The sequence below is a fragment of the Asterias amurensis genome, chromosome 2 (assembly GCF_032118995.1).
Source record: "Asterias amurensis chromosome 2, ASM3211899v1".
Lineage (NCBI taxonomy): Eukaryota > Metazoa > Echinodermata > Asteroidea > Forcipulatida > Asteriidae > Asterias > Asterias amurensis.
In genome coordinates this window covers 17314366-17336441 of record NC_092649.1, presented here as the reverse complement: position 1 = coordinate 17336441, position 22076 = coordinate 17314366, and the positions used below count along the sequence as shown (strand labels likewise).

The window sequence follows — 22076 nt, the reverse complement described above, 5'->3', positions numbered from 1 at the left end:
CCTTGCCCTCTCAAAGATGAAATTCAAAGCCTGAAGCTATTTCTCTTTAGGGAACAAAGCATGACCAGCGTTAGGGAAAAACTATTTGCATCTCGCACAGCCTATACAGTACATCTGTATTTCTCACAGGGTTTTGCAATGGAAGTGCCCTAGCAAAACGGCCTTGCCCTCCCAAGGATGAAATTCTAGGCCTGCCCGATAGTTCGTTCCTGAAATGTACGAGGCAGTTTTTCCTAAGTAAAGGGCACATGAACAATACAATGCATGAGGGAAATCATTATTATTTCTAATTGCAAAGTACATTAGGCCTATACATGCAGTGAGTTTGCTCTATATTTTCTTACCGTATCTAATCTTCCTTCTGGTAACAGTCTGCCGATGACTTTCTCTTGACATGGCTAGAGTACAAAAACAAACCATAAAATATGTTAGCAATTCTATGAATAATAGTATGGACTAGTATTGACTAGCATTGGGGTCACTTTAGAGCACATCTTCTTGGGAGTACATTGTCTGCAATCGTTCTCAACTCTTGAAATGAAATGTTTCAAGTTGATTTTTTTTTTCTTTTTCTTTATTGGGGAAAGGCATGATCATATTCTTGTGAGAAATGTAAACAATTATGGTTTTTGTTCGCTTGTTGTTAGACTATCAAGTGTTGTTCCGATTCCGAGTGATGCTTGGTTCGGAACCCAGAGGAGGGCAACTGCCAGTTCGCCTAGCTTTCCCTGTATTTCTTTAAAAGGGAAAAATCGGTTAACATTCATTTATTAAATCAAGGTATTTACTTTAAGTTCCACCTAATATTTGGAGAGCAAGGGCTTGTTAAAGGAACACGTTGCCTTGGATCGGTCGAGTTGGTCTTTTAAAACCGTTTGTTATAAAATCGTTATGGTAAGAAAGATGTTGTAAAAGTAGAATACAATGATCTACACAAGTATGCATCGAAATTGCGTGGTTTTCGTTTTACCTCGTCGCCAAACACGCTCGGCCATTTATGGGAGTCAAAACTTTGACTCCCATAAATGGCCGACCGTGTTTGTTCGCAACGTAAAATGAAAACCGTGCAATTTTGAGTGATACTTGTGTGGATCATTATATTCTACTTTTAAAACATCTTTCTAACCATATGCATTTCATAACAAACGGTTTCAAACGCTTTTCATGGACCAACTCGTCCGATCCAAGGCAACGTGTTCCTTTAAAGGGAGAATTATTTATTAATTATGTAAATATGAGCAGGCGGTTAGAGGATACGACAAGTTTGCTATGATGATGAACCAAGTGGTTTTTATCGTCCAAGAATCAGAGTGAGTCCAGAGTGTTTGCAAATCAAACTAGGGCAAGAGACGTTGCCCTAAACCTGGGGTGGATTTCTTTAAAGGGTTAAGTTTTTCTCTTAATCACGAGTTGGGATGAGATGAGTTACTCATCCTTACTAATACTTATACTTTTTAGTTATAACGTAACCCTCCAACTCGGCCGCGGCTCAGCAGTTCTTCAATCTAATAGGCTGGTAACTGCGGTTTTCAGCACTTGGAGACCAATAAAAATAAAGCGAGAACATATCGGGAAGTCAAATAACATGCGATGCGGCAGGTTCAAAACTCAATCTGGGAAATTTGTGACCGTTTCGCTCTAAATTCTGGTCTTTTTTCTTCAAAAATATCTTCTCAATGGTGGGATTTCGAGTGTTCATTAGACATTGAAGATTCAATTTGTGTTCCTAGAATTTGTGTCATGATTTTTCGAAAGTGGTAAAAATGGAGCAAATCTGTTGACTAGCTGTCAAAATTGTACGTGTTGAACCAGATTGCTGTATGCCGTTCGACCATGGCTCGTAACCCTCTGGCTTCGCCATCGGGAAGAGGGTTACGTTATCGCAACTAGAAGTAGAACTACCTTACTTTACAACTTAGGATAGTTAGACAGACTGCTGAGCTGTAGTAAAGTTAGTTGTAGTGTGAGAGCCTTAAGTTTTTAAATACCTCCAAAAAACAAGGACTATAGATAGCCTAGTCCTATTAATTATGAAATTGACCCCAGCACAATACAGTCCAACTTTCACTGCAAAACCCAGAATCCTACACCACGCACCACCACCAAACACGACCCTACCTGTAAATAAACAGACGGCACATAACCATGGCTGTTGTCGGACACTTTCTTGGCCGCCCACCACTTCTCATTGGTCTTGCTCGTAATCTGGAATTTTTCACCTTTTGTAAAACTCAGCACATCGTCTCTTTCTCTCACGTAGTCATATTTCGCTTCGTAAACCTCCATAGTTTTAACAGTTGATATTTGGTTCCTAATGATGATTATTTTAATACACAAAATGTGTTACATTGGTCTTCATGATGTTGTGTCTTTCTCGCGGATCGATCACCACACGCAATGTACCGTTGCTGGATTTACGTGTAACTGTCCACCGTTTGCTTGTTGTTGACACTTGTTGCATGAAGTATACGACAGTGAACTGCACAGCTCACGTTTGGAAGATTTGCCCCTGCAAAGTTTCCCAAAGATTTACACTTCAGATGGGTTTACCTGAATCACCGACGTGTTGGGAGAGACCATGGAGTTGTTGTGTACCAGTGGGACCCGTTTCAGCTGTCTGCTGGTAAGTAAACTGTACAAAAAAAAGAAGAAACGCTCACGAGAGGTGGGGCTTAAAAGTCCTCCGTTCCGTTTTCACAACACAAAGTGCACCCTGCAATTATTTTGTTCAGTCGAGTTGTCCCCCGCCGTGTGTGTGTGTGTGTGTGTTTTGTGTGTGGTGGCATTTGGTGGTCGAAATCAATACACAAGCGGGCGCGTACAGAGCATAGGCTCTAGATCGTTCGGCTGGTTTTCATCTCTGCACGACGAAATCGACCGTACCGTAAAACAGTGATAGCGCCCTCTGTTTTTAGATGTACACGCGGTGAGGGTAGGTTATAGGCGGGGCCTATACAAAAGTGAAGATCTTTCGCAAAAGATATTGAAGTATGATGATATTATTGTCTATTTACGGCGTTGTTTCATTTATTTTTTATCATTTGGTTTAACTATGTGTTTCTTTCTCAAGATTTCATGACATTATCTTGGTTGCCTAATTCTCACACTTAGCGTTGGTGGAAGTATTTTGGCCCCGACTAATGAATATTGAATGGACAGAGTTGATAAACTTCAAAAACATGAATTTTAGCCCCTAACCTATAGACCATGTGACCTTTGTTTACAATTAGTGTGACCTTGTGCATTCTTTGAGTATTCTGGCAGGCAAGATACTACACTGGTCCTATGGGAAAGTTGACATTTTGTGTCATAATATCCACATAAATCCATGAATTATGAAAGTAAAAGCTTGACAAGTTTTGAGACGTGCCCCCTTTCGTCATATCAAAAGTTGATGATACAAATTGGACAGTGCAATCTCCATATGATTTTATGTTTGCTTCCTTTGGGCTGTGTCACAGGTCACATCGTCTATTGATGAGACCACAAACGATTTTATTCTGACTGAGATTCACTCAATTAAAGGCAATAAATAACATGTGATAAGGAGGTTGAGTCAAAAGAGGGCGCTGTGAGAAGAAATTTGTACTCAGTTCGTGCGGGGGGGGGGGGTGGGCACAGAATCTGCGGGGGGACATAATAGTTATCTCCATACTGAACTTGTATTATGAAAATGTTTAGAAATGACTCACAAACAACCCTTGTTGTATGACTCCACAGTGATGATGGCCACCTAGATGATGTCACTCGAAAATATCTTTGTGTGGTTTTGGAATGATTTATTGTGCTTTGAACCCCATAAACAGCGTATTAAAGGCACTGGATACTATTGGTTACTCCAAATAATTGTTAGCGTAAAAACTTACTTGGTAACGGGCAATGGAGAGCTGTTGGTCGTATAACACATTGTGAGAAACGGCTCCCTCTGAAGTAACGTAGTTTTTGAGAAGGGAGTAATTTCTCAGTAAAACATGTATTGATATTATTAATTTGTTTGCCAAATTAATTATCTCTACAGCGTCTCTTTCACCGCGGCCCAATTATGTGAAAAAAGTTATATTGACGATCAATGATTGGAAAGTGTTTTATATCATTTAGCTTAGTTTAAAAGACAGTGGACACTCTTGGTAATTGTCAAAGACTACTCTTCACGGTCTGTGTATCTCAACATATGCTTAGAATAACAAAGCTGTAAAAATTTGAGCTCAATCGGTCGTCGAAGTTGCGAGATAATATTGAAAGAAAAAACACCCTTGTCCCACGAAGTTGTATGCTTTCAGATACTTGATTTCGAGACCTTAAATAATGAATCTAAGGTTTCGAAATCAAATTCGTTGGAAATTACTTCTTTCTCAAAAACCACACTGCTTCAGAGGGAGCCGTTTCTCACAATGTTTTATACCAACAACAGCTCCCCATTACTCGTCACCAAGTAAGGTTTAATGCTAATAATTATTTTGAGTCATTACCAATAGTGTCCACTGCCTTTAAGGCATTTTTTTTAAGATTCGGATACAACAAGTTATTGTTTACAAGTAAATTATCACAATCCTGATCGTGGAATCTTTCAGAGCTTGGTGTGTGTTGAGATTTTGATCTTTGTTTAAGTTGCGCCCTCTTTCGACGAGCCCCACATGTGTACCTCGCTAATGAAACGGTAGCTCATCGGAACAAGACTATTATGACCCTTTTCGAAGCTACGGCTTTGGCTTTGGATTCAGCTCGGGCCAGCTTGGGTCCCGCCGGTTGATTTGACAATATTGCGCGTGCTTTGCGTATACGCGTTCAGGGCTTCAGACGAGAGAACGGAGCCTCAAGCCGAATCCAAAGCTGAAGCCGTGGTTTCGAAAAGGGCCTATGTCGGTGGAAAAACTTTAGGGGCTTTGTATCCGAATAAAAGCATTACTAAGGGTGTTGCTAAGCACGTCACGTTGCTATAGTGATGTATGCTGGTGCGACGATCCTGCCAGAGCCGTAGCCGTAGCTGTAGTCGCTTATTCAAGACACGGAGTCCAGGTTCATAGTGGAATAAATTACAAGATTTGATAGTGATCGATGCATTTCACTCTGCTTCTTTGACCCCCACTTCTGATTTGGGAAACGAAGAAAATCTCCGGCCGGTCCCCGTCATTGTTGACCTTGTAGGTAAACTTGTCAAATATGAAAACTCTCAAGCACACTGTTTGTCTTGATGTGTCGCATTCCTTTCAATAAAGTAAGTGTTTTAATCTCTCTTGATACCGGGGTCTTTAAGGGGACGGTTGGAGCAAAGATCTAGCTACCTACCAACTTTTTACTTGCACCTAGTAAAATTGCACCTGCAACACTTGGCACCGCACATAAGCAACTTTCCTTGGCGTTTACATCCTGACTGAAGGACTATGCCAAGTACTGAAGTAGCAGTAGAAGTTGTCAGCAAGGTCGCGTAAACACATTCCCGAAACTGTTTTTTCTGCTTTCCTTTGAATTTTGTTTTTGTTTTAAATTAACTGAACTAGCTCGACAATATGTGAATGTGAACAAACACAAACCTGTTTCGTTTTTGCTTTACTCTGCTGATTTTAATAGCCTTACTTTTTGATAGGAGATCCGATCACCTTTGAATTGACAGTCCCTTACGTGACAACAATTTTTGACTCTAAAATTGACTTGTCGGCGGGGTCCCGTTCGCTGCGCGCGGCAGGCGATTCTACCCCCCCCCCCCCATACCCGCAGAAAAATGGTTACGGACGGGCCTGCATGAACAAAAAATCAATACAACTACAGATTTGTCGTCCAGTCTCTCTGAAAATTAGAACAATAATATGATTTTTTTGTGGGAGAAAAATTAAGTTGACAAATAAATTGACCCATTCTTGGTCATTTTTACACAAAGTTCGGGCATACTAACCCCACGGGACCTAGCCTTCTTTCAAGGCCTTCGTGGCTTGGAGGCCCGGCGTGATCCCAGACGACTGGAACGGTAGAGTTGATTCAAGTCCCGTTCTCGTGTGAGAGGTCCCTAAGCATATCGCGCCGCGCTCGCCGTCAAAATAATGGCGAGAATGGAACAGGTTGGGGAATGCACGGGATTGGAACTTGAGTCAAGTCTACGGCAGACCAAGCACGCGAGAGTGGCGACGTGGCTTTTCTCGATCGCCACTTTACTTGACTCTTGTGCGTGGTCTCCGTTCCAGTCGCTCCCGTCGGTTTACGCCCCGAAGGCCTTGACAAAAGGCTACAAGGGGCCCGGACACAGGCGTTTTTGAGTTTGTCTTTCAAAGTAAAAAATTAGTACAAAGTTCCTTCCGTAACGTCACCGGCGTCAATCCGTGTTGAAGAGAATAAAAAACGATTTCGAAATTGATTTGTATTATCGCTGTACAACAAACATGGAAACAAAATCCAGAGGCTTCAGTAAAACGAAAGCAACTAACAAAAAACAAAAACAAGTGAAAAGAACAACAAAACATAAAGTAACAATGATCTATAAGTGTCACTGTGTGATTTTTTTCTTCTTCTATATATATTTATCTCAAAAATTCAACTGTCATAATGATCTGAACATTACAGAAACAGCTTATTCATGTGTTGTTTAGATTAAAGTTGCGCATCAGTGCATGACGAAAAAAGATTTTATTCTCGAAAACATAAAAAGCAGCATTGGCCGTAAGCTCCAAATGTGTATTAGTGAAATGGACAAAATAAAAAATTCGGGTGAATTATTATCTCGCTCAATGGCAAAGCACCCGGAGTTTCAGTATTCAGCCCGGGCTGACTCGGTAAATCCCCTGGGCGAAATAGTAAACCACCCCGGCGATTGTAACCTCTTAATGCACTTCCGTGGTAAATCTCTAACGTGGTCAAACCATGGTCAAACCATAAAGTAAGGAACCACATGGAGGAATATATTAGCCTCCATGGGAACCTCAACTATCGATTCGTGACCATTGAAGTGATTGTGTCCGGTTATTCAATGCGCCTGAGCTCTCTATCCGACGAGGTCAATTAGTTGGTTGTGGAAACTATGGTTGAATGGTTTAAGTTGAACATACTCCAAATCCTCATCCTCAACCAACCCTCATTATCATTGCAGTACGTGCGGCAATCAGTCGAGAACAGTTCGTCAGTTGAAGCGGGTGTGTACGAGTACAATCATCTGTGTCGTCTCCCGGGCAATTCCAAACAAGCATCGGCATAGAATGGCCGCCAACTGTTGTCGGAAGTTACCGGAGTATGTGGGCTTCAGCGGAGAGACCATCCACAGGTTCACTAACCCACAGGTAAAACATTATTATTAAGCATGAAAGTAGACCCTTTTTGTTATTCACGGTCTGTAGCTTTCATGGTAGAATTCTTTGATAACTTTCCGTATCACGTCATCACCCTTTCACTCGTTTTTACAAAAAGCGATATCTTATTGAAGTAAATTCGATACTATATAATTATTTCATATCGAATGAAAAAATGTTGGCGTGACACGGAAACTTTTTCTTGTGAGTTTATATTTCGATGCCTGTTTTAGACCGTCTTCATTAAAACCAGTGCTACCATTTTTCTCAAAGTCTAGAAAATCCAGGTTGTTGTCGACCTTGTATAAACCCAGCTTATGCAGACTATGTTTGAAGTTTATACATGGATTTCTGAGGGTAATTTGGGCTATGACCTCTCGCTCAAATACCCTGGTACCTCTTTTCATTCAACACCATCCATGCAAGCTTGCAAAATCCCAAACCTTTGGCACTAGAAAGAAGGAAACGTTTGACGTTTTGTTAAACAGATGGCTACTTACTTTCGTTTAAAGCATTGAGTATATTCTGGTCTAGGGATCCGTTTGGTCTGAATCCATGCAGTTCGTTTTCGCTCATCAATATCCTTGTTATTAAAGGCAAGGTAGGGCCTATTCCAGCCCTGGTAGGACGTCAGTCAGTGCCATCACTGCACTGCAACGGAGGAGTCCAACCTGGGCTAGGCCTATACATGTTGAGAAATAATTTGATGAGTTTGCCGATTTTCAAGTTTTGACCACCATAGAAATTTCTATGTGAATTCTGTCAAATTGAACAATGAATGTAAGACTTAACAACAACAACAAAACAAATTGGTTATACAGTTGCAAGTAATTAGTGCTGATGTTTGCTGTTAGTCAATACATGAAAGTATCCCTTGCATTTTGTGTGGTTAAAGCATATAGGAACCGGTGGTGCAGCCTATTATATGCCTAACTTTCGATCATTGTGCTGTGATCGTCTTCGTCGGGAGAAAGCTCGACTCTGATGTTGTTCAAGTTGTCCCACAATAATTCTTTTCAGAACCACCACAACTCACAGACAGTTTATATCATGTTCACGATGTTATATCATAACAAAGTTATTAGAAGGATATCAATTCTTTATAAAGTTAGCCTGCATCTAGTTTGTATAATAAACACATCGGTCAACCAACAAGAGAACATTTCTAGGAACTGGTGGTAATTAAGTTTTCGAGAGAACCGTTTGCTTTTTCAGTGAAACAACTTATAAGCACTATAGTCGATGTTTAGTCGTAGAGTCGCATTGATTTTATAAGAACGTTTTTCGGACCGGTTGTCAGTTACAATTCAAGGAAACCTTCAGATAACAAATTCCTCACCGCCTCCTCCATACAAATCTTATACATCATGTCTTTAACAGGAAATGTATCGGGAGATGTATGAACATAATCTCAACATTAAACTTCATTGATGAATGTTGTTATTTTTGTTTGGTAATAGTTATATATTTTTTCTGTGTGTGATAAATTTTCCCAAACATCAAGTGCCTTATAATATCGAGTTGCCAGTTGGAAATGACGTATGAATGTATGATTGATTGTGCTTACAATTCCAGACATATACACCTAACATTCCTCACGTACACCCGGCGGGTCTCGCAAACGTGGCCACCCAGCTTTAGAACAAGGCTGGTTGTATGATTGGAGAAGTAGAGGATAGCAAAATGTGTATTCCAAAGTATTTTTAAAGACATAGAAATTCACAGTAAGAACGAGATGTATTTGTGTTAATCCGTTTTATATTTACATTTTTTACAAGTAGGCCCAGAGTAAACAAACATACAGAATATACGATGCTTAAGTTGTAATATATTATACTTGACCTCATTCAGAAATAAATTGTTTGTGGTTATACCGTTAACTGGTTGGCATGGTTGCAGTGTATTAAACTTAATAGTGCCAATTCGCCAAATCTGAGGGTATTACATTTTCATTGGGAACTAAATCTGCACCACGTATGGCAATATTAAATTGAGAATGATCTGTTTGTTTCAGTGTGTTTTAAATGCTGGTTGACCAAACTTCAAGTTACAGATTATTGATAGGAATGTAGGCCTTTAAGGCGATGCACAGCAATTCTGTGTATAATGAATGAAGGTTTTTTGACATTGTTTAAAAAAGGCTTCATCGTTACAGGCCTTATCTTCGCATCAGCAGTTGTCGAGTAAGCCTGTTTGATTTAGTCAGTTTGGTAAGAAAAGTTGGAGATACTTGTATTTGAAATTGTTTGTCTTACTTCACTAATACGAAAACTTTCTACATTTGAATTCCCTCTATCGAATATTATAAAATGGCGTTGAATGCATTGGTGTTTCACCCGCCCTATATTATGCCACTTGAATTCGCTTTAAATCCATTTCATGGTCGGCCTGCCGTGTGTTGGTCCTTTGTTGCGGCCATGGTCTTCATTCGTTTGCTATGCCAGTTGACTAATGACATCAGCTCACCGTACAGTTCAATGAAGTGAGTTTACACTTAGGTATTTTTAAACAGATTTTTGACAGTCCACAATGGGAACGTGTTATTTGTTTACTGTTGACTTATTTTTGAAAATTAGTTGCAACGCGATATTGGATTCGTGATTGGTATCAAGCCCCCTCTTGGTAGCGTCACCTTTTCAACGCAGGTAGTTCGGGGTTCTCTTTTCTTAACTTGGTCTGAACATTGTCTTCTTTTATGAGATGGTTCGATCATTGGACTAAATTGCTGCGTGGTTCGCTGTTGCCTTGAAACCCACGAACACAGTGCTTTTACCTTCTTTTACAACGTACGAAGAAGGACGTCACGGATAACGATTTCTGCTTGTTATGTTGGAAGGCAACCATAAAGACACCATTTATTGTCCACATGACAAAACTTCGTGGTAGGCCTACCACAGGCTTCACAACGCCCTGCATGGGTCCAACTTCATATGAGCCAAAAATGAACAGAATGCCATCCACACAATAATACATCTGACATTTTGACGTTAACTCTATATATTATAATTGTACTTGTTCGGCTTGCTTGGTTAACCCTACCTCCATGGTTTTCATGCGGTTCCATGAAATTCAACCCTGTTAAACTTGGACGTGTGATTATATGGCGAAATTCAGCCGCAACTGAGCCATGAAAATGGCCCACATTGGACAATATGCATTGAGCCCTGACCTTTCCAAAAACTTCCTGATTCATCGCTTTTGTGACCTACAAAAAACCCACTCAAATCAGTGAAAATGGACCAATTTAGTTATCATGTAGTGTGGTGTGACGTCACGTAATGGTTGCAGCCTTGTAGCAGATTCTTCCGGTACCCTTGACCCATCATACCGGGGAAATTCTACCTGTTCGTTTCCAATGCCCTTTAGAATCTATTCAAACCACAAAAGTCGCGTGTTTTGTGTTAATTTTTTTTCTGACGTCATTCCAAACGTTCCAATATTGATAAAACTGGTGGTAACGGGTATATCACTGAAAAAACGGTTGTTAAAATTGGCAATAAGATATACCAAATTAACTTCTTGTTAAAATAGCACAAATGTAATTGCATTGGCATAAATTATTGTTGTTAAAACAAATATATTGTGAATTTTGATCTGGATTTTTATGTGCCAACACCTGAATGGACCATGCCTTCCCACCCCTCCCTCTAAATTAACGCTACACAACCGTGGGCATATATACTGTTGGGAACAATATTGTGTACTTTGTAAGCATTACGAAAGTGTTCCCGAAGGTTAAGAAACTAAACCCACCTTGTTTGTATCCCTATCATGTCTAACAGGCAAAATGGCCTCTTCAGTCCATCCTATGGTGTATCTACCGCCTGTTTTTAGCTATCTATATGACCGTGTGGCTGATCATCATCCTAGTGGCGTGGGGTGAACCACCTTACTACAGCCAGGCCGACAGTAAAGCTAAATGGCTCATCTACGTCTCCAATTGGTCATTCTTGGTCCTTATTATGTATCTCATTACCTTTGCCATCGGGAACATCTACTACCATTTCAAGAATGGCTGCAGGAGTACATCAGGTAATTATGAAGACATTGCAAGATCTTGTCTCCTATGGCATGCATAATGCTGATTTTAGGAAAGGTGTAATATTGGTAACTCTTAGAACAATGCCACTAACACTGTTGGTTAGAAGCCTATCAGCAACATTCAATAGTAAATGGTGTTTCGAGGAGGTCTGGTTATGTCAAAAATATATAATTTGGTATGTCCTCATATAACATTAATCTGAGGAGCGTTACTGGAGTAACGTTTCTCAGATTGTGTATTCCAATTACGGATTATTCTTCACGCGTGGACATGTATACATGTATTTGTTCAGGATTCCTCGTATAGTGACAAATCATTATACTTTGATATGGATTCAATAAGAAAAGGTTTCAAACTAGTTTCCAATGTAATATCATTTATTGAGGCACCTTCAATTTTGCAGTATGTGATCGCATGAAGATGAGGTTGAGATTAAAAACGAACTAAACACATTTGTGTTGAATGTGGTGATTGAGCACCATACCAGACCCGTCACACTTCGGCTAGACTTGTGGACAAGTCGTTAAATTGGCACACGCGCTGAGATGATGCTCTCGCGGGATCACTGCTCTCGCGCGAACTGATGGCTCCCCGTTTTCGACCCCTCGTTAATGAGAAGTCGAAATCGGGGAGCGATCAGTTCGTGCGAGAGCACTATCTCAGCGCGTGGGGCCGATTTAACGACTTGTCCACAAGTCTACACTTCGGCTGGTCGGAGCTTATTTTTGTTGCTATTAAGAAACACTGTTAATAAGATCACGACTCATTAAGCGTAACCAGTCTTGCCTAGCATTGATACACGCGAGCAGCCTCAATTTCAGAAGTATAATGACCCCCTTTGCCTTTTAAAGGAATTGTGTACGTTTGGTTATTGAAACCCACTGTATGTTTCAATCATACTTGGACACCATAAAGCCACCTGTGAAAGTTTCATTTCAAAGGGTGGTACGTTTCTCTCTTTTTTTCATTTAAAAATAATGGGGGGGGGGATGAATTAAAATATTCAGAGCTGCTGTACTTCTTACCAAATAAGTTGTTATTGCCATTCATTTTCAGAGTCTTAACCAAAACGTATACGGGCCCTTTAAATGAGGAAGAACTACACCTGCATGAACTCACAATTGTATTATAGCTAAAGGATGTGGGCTGTATAATGGCTTTATGTATGCACAATGTTAAGTACATCATAAACATTTGTACTTCGTCCAGAATATTTTCGGCCCGATTTATTTCCTTTCAAAATAGAGGTCATCCGGACCGCCAATATAATTATTTTCCAATTGCTTGAGTCCACATCCTTAAAGCAAAACATAATGTGGATTCAGATACAATGCACATCACATTAAGGCGAATGTACGGAGCTCTGGAAGTGCCATCCGGCATGTTGAGATCCTAAGAAATTTTACTGCAGGATGATGTCATGGTCATCATAAACGTTGGATGTCGACATCATGAGATGATTTATCTCGAGATGACGAGTTCCCATCAAGTCGGATATTCTCGATAAATGTCTTAGCGACATCATGAAAGATGTCGACTCAGTGTGAGTTATATCTTGGGATGGGGTGCAATCATCCTGAAAATGTCGAAAACTCAAGATACATCTATAAAGGAGAGACAAATTCTTTTCAAGGTGTCGTCATCCCGAGATAAATCATCTCTGAATGTCGTCATCTGACATGCATGGTGTCATCCTGCTGCAGTATCTCAGGATCTCAATAAGTTGGATGGCACTTCCAGAGCTCTGTACCCGATATGATATCTTACCACGGCGATGCTTATGTGGGAGTAGAGACTTAATGAAATTGGAATCCAGTCGTCTCTGTATGTAATGTGATTAGTAGTATTAAATTAGACCAATGCATGCTACGTCTCCATAATCATGACGGTTGCATTTGTTTTATGAAATTTCATCGGCATGGTGAGGGTACCCAGGTTTTTTTAATCATACGAGTCATTTACCGTGTGCTTTTATGACCGATAAGCATACATGATGTATAACGTGTATTACGTTATAATGTTGGATCATGGAGGTAGAATGGTTGGATGATTTCTTCTGAGTGTCAGTACAATTAATCAGTTCCAAAACCAAAGGATGCTTTCTCGTTATGCTCAGTTTTTGTTTTTGTTCTGCCACAGCGTATTTCCATGGAGCAATGGTTTAGGCTCCATGGTATTTCAATGTTGGTTAATGAATGAAATACTCACAACATTAGTAACTATACACCAGCAAAAGGCGAGGACCTTCGGTTTATTTCATGACATATCTATTACTGATGGGAGATACCTTCCTGTACAATAATAACAAGTCAGTGTCGAAAGTACATTTAGCTTTTCATTTTGGGAAAACAATCGACACACAACCTAAGCCCAATTTGATAGAGCTGTTTAAGCAGGAAATGTTGCTTAACATTCCCATTATTGTATTGTATTGTGTTAACCGATATTGTGACTAAATTCAAAAATTCTGCAAACTTTGTTTTTTTTTTAAAGACCCCTATTCACTATCTATGAATATTTGTGTCTTTGTTTGCCATTTTTACAAACATCTGTGTGCCGTTTAAACATGAGTGTGTACGTAATTGGTATAGATAATTAACTATTGACAATAAAAGCTGAATAATATTTGAGCCATACAGGCAGTCCTATTCGTCAAACTAAAGTACTATTACAGATAATGACAGATTTTTAATTGGTTTTTGTTGTGTATTCAACACTTGCAAATGTGTGGCTCAATATGTGCATTTTTGTTGACAGCAACATCTTGGTTGGAATTCCGGTTGTTCGTGATGAAGCTTTCTATTTCACTTCAATATCATTATTTAGTATACATTGTGGTACATTTGGGATAATCCTTAAAGGAACACGTTGCCTTGGTTTGGATGAGTTGGTCTATAAAAAGCGTTTGTAACCGTTTTTTATAAAATGCATATGGTTGGAAGGATGTTTTAATCAAGTTTGTCTCGAGATTGCGTGGTTTTCGTTTTACTGTGCGAACTAACACGTTCGGCCATTTATGGGAGTCAATAAATGGCCGACCTTGTTAGTCGACGAGGTAAAAGGAAAACCGTGCAATTTCAAGACATGTTTGTGTGGATCATTGTATTCTACTTTTACAACGTCTTACTACCAATATGCATTTTATAACAAACGGTTGCAAACGCCTTTCAAAGACCAACTCGACCGATCCAAGGCAACGTGTTCCTTTAATCTTTGAAGGGTGTAATATGGGTTTATCCTGATGTTTCTTGTACCAATGAGTATCCAATCACAATATGGAGACTTACAAAATGTAATAAACACATTTGATATAACTTAGTCACAACCATTATTCGAGACAACAGCTGGATGCATAAGTGTATCAAGGAAGTCAACCGAGACACCCAGTACAATATTATGAACCTGAACACGCACTGCAGATGAACCCATTAAGAACGGGAAACATAAACGACTCATAATACATTATTCTTCTATGGTAACAGTTGGCGCAATGACCGAATTAAGTGCAAAGCTCCAGGATCACCATGTGGCAACTAAAACTTACCCAGATAACGAGATAGTCTATCTCACCAAGTAATGGAACAAGTCCACCTGTCTTATGGACGAAGTCGACTGGCACATTTATCTCGCAAGTGCGACTTTATTTAACCTTTGAAGTCGTCTTGTCATATGGATATTTTTTATTTCGCCAAGTTATTTTGGCAAATTTTATGGCAACAACTCGACTTGACTGTAACTTAAACATTTATGAGCGTTGTTATTTATTTCTTTTCAATAATTTGTATTAGTTACTTTGTTGATTATTGCTATGATTTTGTTATCGCTATGCAGATGGAGTAGACCCTGAGATGGGAGAGGAGAACCCCGAAGGGATACCCATGGGCACCAAGCCTTCTGGTGGCCACCCAGCAGAGTACCCGTCGGTATCCCCACCGTCACCCGTACCATGGTACTTTAAGTTCGCCTGGTTCCTGCAGAGCATGGCCTTCACCTCCGGGCTCTTCGTGGCCCTTAACTTTTATATCCTAGTGTTTAACCCCGCCACGGATACCCTATCCGCGTATAACTTCCACGTGCACGGTGTCAACCTTATCATCATAGTGATTGACATCCTCCTTGTGGCCACGCCCATGCGCGTATTGCACGCCATCTACCCCATGACGATGGCCTTCATTTTCTTCATCTTCACACTAATCTACCAGAAGGCAGGTGGACTGAATGAGTTTGGGGGCACTGCCATCTACCAGAATTACCTAGACTGGGGTGCTGCACCTACAACCTCGGCCGTGGTCATGATGCTAACGGTCTTTGTAGCGGGCCCCATTCTACATTTAATTTGGTACGCGCTGTATCGCATTCGTCTCGCAGTGTCAAAACGCTGTGGATGTTGCCGTGTTTTCTAGACGTTTTTGTAATGAACCATAGCTATAGTATGGTGCTATTTAGCCTTTTTTCAAGTCGGGGTTGTAGAGCCGCGATCCCAATCGTCTAGAACAGGAGAACACGCGTGCGAGCTCGACTCGCGCGCGTATTGTCTGTCGTTCCAGTCGCCACTGTTTACGCCACGAAAGATTTGACAAAAGGCTACGGTGCTATGTGTGAGTGACATCTGACTTTGAGATCCTGAGATATTACCGCATGATGACGACATCATGAAAGTAAGATGTTAACATCCCGAAGTAAATTTTATCTTGAAGATGTCATTCATGGTGTCATCCGATGATATCATGGTGTATTCATAATTACGTTTAAAGGTGTCACTACTGTGATAATTATCTCAGAATCTCTACATTTAAGACCAACCCAAAACATTATTTTATTGAGGTTACTGACATCAGTAACCTCAATAAAATGTTGTTGTGTGTTGGTCGAAATTGTACCCTCTCCCTAACCTCAGATAATAGTATTATGAACAGCTTGTGCACATCGTGTGCCGGTAGTAAGGGATTTTTATATCAGTTATAATTCGTAATGTTTAAATGTTAAAAAATTGTTGGTGTAAATTTGAATATTAATGTTTAAAAACGCTCGAATTGCTGTAAGCAATTGTTTGCATGTGGGATATTAAAACCGTTATCACTATATTTGTGAGTTATATAGTGTTGCATAATTGAATTGGGCCATTAAAGACACTGACAAGAAGGTCAATCTGTTTAAAAATGTTTCCCTCATGAACACCATTTACCGTTACCTCGTTTTTTTAATTTTATTGTTATGGTATTATTTAGTAAACGATAGTAACTCCACACTCTAATACAACTAGGCACTGTACACGTGGTATATTGCCAAAGACCAGTGTTCTCACTTGGTGTATCCCATCATCATCATAAAATAACAAACCTGTGAAAATTTCGGCTCAATTAGTAATCGAAGTTGCGAGAAAATGATGAAAGAAAAAACACCCTTGTTGGACGAATTTGTGTGCTTTTAGATAGGAATAAAATACTTCTATTTTCTAGCCAGAAGTCTTGTAAAATTTTAGTAAGAAATTACCTCTTTCCCAAAAACTACGTTACTTCAGAGGGAGTCGTTTCCCACAATGTTTTGCACTATCAACAGCTCTTCGATGCTCGTTACCATGTCAGTTTTTAAGTTAATATTTGTTTCAAGTAATTACCAAATGTGTACCTTCCAATTTTGTTGAACTTTTAATAATAATTATTGTAATAATAATATTATGTGGGGGTTTAAAAGAGGGCGCTATCACTACCAGACGAACCACGGAAATTCTACATAATGGCCCGAGAACCACATTCATTTCAAAACAATAGACCGAAGCGCTCAATAGACCAAAGCGCCCAAATCAAGGCAACGTACCCATACGTTGGTGCATTTTTTAATTGAACAACTACGGATTTGAAAACGTGTTTGTCTTGGTGTGAAACAAATGCATGTGATGCAATTTTTTAACCGACGACTTTTTGAAGAATTTCATAATAAAGTCTACCTTATTCTTCATTATTATTTCAACCGACTTGTTATATTTTTTAACCACTCAGTCTGTCCTTACAGTAGCATTTATATTTCGGTACACTACTCATCAGTAGTTTATGTTCGTTTCTAAGTTATTTGTTGAGTATGCTTCTGTGAAAACAATAAATTTTCGTACGTTGTTATCTTCAACAATATTCGTCTTCTCTTTGTATAACCATTTAGCCACTGGACCGCCCAGCCGCCTATCGATATACTGTAGTGGTAGGATGAAACCTTGCTAGCTTGTGTTTGTAGAAAAAAAAGGAACATCAAAAGAATCCTCGATAGTCATTATTAAGCTAATGAAGCTAATGATGGTGAAATAATTTAGCTCTTACCCCAACACGACGCTCATTAGTAAACACAAAGGAAACTGTATTTATTCATCATTCATGATAATGTTGTCGAAAACTCACGCCTTCGCATTTAATCAGTATAATCATTGAGTCAGATAAAAGCCTTGAAAAGCTATTGTGTCCATTTTATCCTCACAAACAAATATTCGCCATAAAAATTACCGTAGCCGTTTAACGAGAGACATGTATTGTTCTCATGCGAACTTGTACTTTTATACAAATATCAAGGTTCAAATTGTGCATAAAAATTAAGCTGTGGCTATCTTTTAAAATTTGAACTATACGGTTCCAGTAATTAACTGCAAGAATCTTGAAATATTAGTTTTCAGCAAACTCGGGCGGTGCAGGGACTAGAGGGATAATGCCATGTTCTAATTGCATACAACCAATTAGGGCGATATCGGATTGTTGGTTAAATGAAACTGAGTTTGTTTGGGTTTTATTCATAGAGCTATAATTATAATATTTTATATAGCTCTATGGTTTTATCCCAAAGAACCCAGTGTTTCGGGGGAATACTATTCAAAGTCACGACCCTGTACACATTTAGAATGCAAAGTGCTTCCCCAAGGGTTCGTTATGCCTATAGGTGGGAGCTCCCCAACCCCTTAGGAGAGGGTAGCATCCCCCCCCCCCCGCCCAACACTACAACTAATCTGGATCAAAACTATCAACAATCCGGTCGCGCTCATTATAGAAGAGTTTATATCCACTTCCCCCTCAAAGTTTCATGTCTTTCACTCATAAAAAAATATTGTAAATTCAATCAAAAAGATTCTTTCAAATCCTCAAAAACGTTTTTGTCACTCAAAACATTATTTCAGTAGAATAAAGAAGGTTATCTCTCGTTCTCTGTGGTAAACATTTTCTGCGATGGAAATCGGGTTAATATTATCGGGTTGACCCCTCGATTATCAAGACAAAAACACTTTCACATGTTGTGGCTGTGACGCATGGGCGTCAATTGGGGGAGGGACAGGAGGACATGCCCCCCCCCATCTTTTGGAGGGTGGGGGACACAATATCAAATGCCCCCCCCCCCATCTTTTTGACCACCTTTATCATGAAGCCCAAATTTTGCAGCGTGTAAGACCTCACCCTGATGTGTCACACCATGGGCATTAATCCTGGGGGCAAAGGATTACACAACTTTTTGAAGGGTGAGGGACACTATATCGAATGTCCACCCTCAAGATTGGCCCTATTATTGCATCCCGAGCATCTAAAATGCAAAATTTTCCCGGGCCCTTAATCGGGCCCGCACACCACGCCGTAAAGGCTTCTCACACGCATTCTCCATCGTTGATAGATTTGCACCTCCCCCTTGAAAGAGTGGAAGGGATATGTCCCCAACCCCAGCCCCACCCCATTTTTAGAAGGGTGGGGGACACAATATCAAATGTTTCCCGTGTCTTTTGACCGCCATGAAACTCATGTTTTTCACTGTGTAAGACCAAACCCTGTGTCCCACCCCTGCACCATGGACATATTATAATCCTGGGGCAAAGAATTAAACAAGGGTGGGGGACACTAGGCCTAAATCAAATGTCCCCCCTCAAAATTGGCCCTTATTTGCATCACAGAGCATCTAAAATGCACAATTTTCCCGGGCCCTTAAGCGGGCCCGGACCCATTCCGTAAAGGCTTCACACTCGCATGCTCACTCGTTCACAGATTTACCCCCTAAATCTTGAGCCATAGATCTGCACCTGAATTTGATGTTGTTAACTCAAAAGGTCCTACTGCTGCTCACATTTTAAAAGCTTATAATTCTGTTTGCCTCTTATTTGCCTAAGATTGCACTACAAAGCATCTAGAATGCAAACTTTCCCCAGGCCCTTAAACGGGGGCCCGTATCTATGCCGATACAGGTTTCACGCTCACTCTTTGACAGATTTGCCCCTAAAACTTTTGTTTACGATCCGGACCTAAATTTGCTGTTAACTCAAAAAGTTCTACTGCTGCTCACATTTTAAACGCTTATGTTCTATTCCAATCTGTTTGCCTCTTATTTGCTTAGAATGCACAACAGAGCATAAAAGTTATAGAATGCAAAATTTAGGCGGGCCCGGACCACAGGCCGTAAAAGGCTTCGTGTTCAGCTTTAATAGATGTGCCAAACCCACCACCCCTCCCCTAAAATTTATTGTCTAACTGGGATGAAACGCCGTTTGAGCATTATAATGCAGAAACATTATGGTTATTACGAAGCTTGGGTTGTTTTTGTAGGTGCATATTTATTTTTTGAAATCGGCATTAAATTCCAACATCTGAGAGGGGGCAGCACATCACACCTCAGAATCCCTAGATTGCACCAGAGAGCATCTACGGCCTAAAAAAAAAGTCCGGGCCCCTAAAGCGGGCCCCGGACCCCACGTCGTAAATGTTAAGTCCCCCCCCCCCCCCCCCCCCCATTCTTTCCAGACGGATGGACGCCCCTGCACTGAGTGTGGCTGTGATGGTTTTCTATTTCTTATCGAAGTGCGGCTATGAAAGTTTTTTCGATATTGTTTTCAGGCAGACTTTAATCTTATCAAATTGGGATTTGTTCCTGAAGAAGAATGCTGAATGGCAATGGTCATTCTTAAAATTGCTTCAACAGTCACGAAACGGTACAGATTGTACCACTAGGGGGCGCTATCACACCATTCAACTGGATCGAGTCGACTAGTCGTGTACACTGTGTGTGAACTGTACTGCTTGCTGCCCGTAAACAATAAATACAGATAGGACGACGTGGGGAAACTTGGTGGAACTACTACAGTTGTTTGTAGTACTAGCTGTCGAGTATACAATACAACAACCACTGAGTCAAGGGGTGTCGAGTTGATTAAGAGTACGTGGCACTGGTTTACAAAAGAAGCGGTGAGTTAAGTTTTATAAGTTTTCTTGAAGTTAAAATATGTAGGGACTGCCTAACCTAGCTTTATATTAAAATTGGTGCGAGACGCAGACGGCCGTATGGCGCCGAGTGGAATCAGAGATTGTGCTCGAGTGAGATTTTGATACAGCAGCAGCATGTTGTATACGTCAGCCATTGCACTCGATTTTGATTAGCAAATATAAACAACGTTACAATACTATTGCTCTTATTAAACCACGGTGACATGATCCAGGTGTTCAAGATAATGAAACTGAAAGGACTTGTGACTTGGACAGAGCCTTGCTCTACTATTACTTGTATTGTATGGGCAGAGATAGCCTCTTTTTGGTGAAGGAAGGAAACATAAATCTTAGGAGAGAGAGAGAGAGGCCATGAGATGGCATAGCAAGAAAATTCAGAAGAAAAATTCCCACCTGAACATCAGAAAGAACAGCTTTAGTCCTTACAGTCACACAGACAGAGTAGTTGACCACTGGAACATGCGCCTATTAAAAAAGACTGCAAATAGCCCCATTTGTTGGGTTCATGACACAGTACAACTAACATTACAAGCGCCACCACCTAACCACTGCAATCATAATGTTTATTGTGCTGTTTACGTTTATGCTAGTTTACTCGGCAGGATCCATAAGTTTGGACATAAATGTCAATGAGGCCCTGTTCTAGATCATAAAATTTACCGATTGAAATGGAAGTACTTGTTCGTTGTAGATAACCCTCGTCGCTCCTTGAATTTTCTAAAAAGCTTCACACGTTTGGGGTAAAGACAAATGATGGATAACTTTCCGCACCTCGCCACCACTTTTTCACTAATTTTTACAAAAAGGGATATCTCGTTAAGGTAAATTAGATACTATATTATTTCATATCGAATGAAAAAGTGGTGGCGCCATACGGAAACTTTTCCCAAATGATTTTTGATAGTGAACTTTTCAAAACAATATCTTGAAAACCAGGTTTTGTCGGGCACCCTCAACAACTTCACAACAATGGTCAATTGTAGTTGGTACCAGACTGATTTACTCAGTGCAGCCGGACGAACTACTTGCTTTTACAATTTGGGCACATTGATTGCGGTAGCATGGGGCAAAGGACACAAAGTGGGGCTACTCTATCTTTTCTCTGTGACAGACCATTTGTTAGTGGGCCTATGGACAAATTGTGCGTATCCAGCCGTGACACTTGTGTCCTTAAAGACAGTGGACACTATTGGTAATTGTCAAAGACTAGTCTTCACAGTTAGTGTATCTCAACATATGCATAAAATAGCAAACCTTTGAAAATTTGAGCTCGATCGGTCGTCGAATTTGCGAGATAAAGAAAGAAGAAAAAACCCTTGTGTCACGAAGTTGTGTGCTTTCTGATGCTTGATTTCGAGACCTCAAATTCTAAACTTTAGGTCTCGAAATCAAATTCGTGGAAAATTACTTCTTTCTCAAAAACTACGTCACTTCAGAGGGAGCTGTTTCTCACAAAGCTTTATACCATCAACCTCTCCACATTACTCGTAATCAAGTAAGGTTTTATGATGATAATTATTTTGAGTAATT

At 40.2% G+C, this 22076-nt stretch overlaps 3 protein-coding genes across 10 annotated transcripts in view; 2 read left to right on the top strand and 1 right to left on the bottom strand.

Moving 5' to 3' along the window:
- Positions 1-2286, bottom strand: part of LOC139949964 (uncharacterized) — a 38031-nt gene extending 35745 nt beyond the window's left edge. For all 6 annotated transcript variants that reach the window (XM_071948567.1, XM_071948584.1, XM_071948598.1 and 3 more), the window contains exons 1-2: positions 2119-2286; positions 345-398 (exon numbers count right to left, since the gene is read on the bottom strand). In XM_071948567.1, the coding sequence (XP_071804668.1) occupies positions 345-398; positions 2119-2286 (222 nt within the window). The remainder of the gene's footprint in view (positions 1-344; positions 399-2118) is intronic.
- A 71-nt stretch (positions 2287-2357) lies between these two features.
- On the top strand, positions 2358-17439 carry LOC139949957 (uncharacterized). Its single transcript, XM_071948553.1, has 4 exons — positions 2358-2623; positions 7076-7262; positions 11054-11303; positions 15145-17439. The coding sequence occupies exons 1-4, from the start codon at positions 2358-2360 to the stop codon at positions 15714-15716; spliced, it is 1275 nt and encodes a 424-aa protein (XP_071804654.1). The 3' UTR covers positions 15717-17439.
- Positions 17440-20315: 2876 nt separating this feature from the next.
- Positions 20316-22076, top strand: part of LOC139949759 (solute carrier family 41 member 1-like) — a 43137-nt gene continuing 41376 nt past the window's right edge. For all 3 annotated transcript variants that reach the window (XR_011787570.1, XM_071948306.1, XM_071948297.1), the window contains exon 1: positions 20316-20507. The gene's annotated coding sequence lies outside the window, so the exon portion shown is untranslated. The remainder of the gene's footprint in view (positions 20508-22076) is intronic.

Coding starts and splice junctions, on each gene's coding strand:
- LOC139949957 (XM_071948553.1), top strand. CDS start 2,358: ATGATGTTGTGTCTTTCTCGCGGATCGATCACCACACGCAATGTACCG. Junction 2,624..7,075: donor CCCGTTTCAGCTGTCTGCTG/GTAAGTAAACTG, acceptor TTATCATTGCAG/TACGTGCGGCAATCAGTCGA. Junction 11,304..15,144: donor TGGCTGCAGGAGTACATCAG/GTAATTATGAAG, acceptor ATCGCTATGCAG/ATGGAGTAGACCCTGAGATG.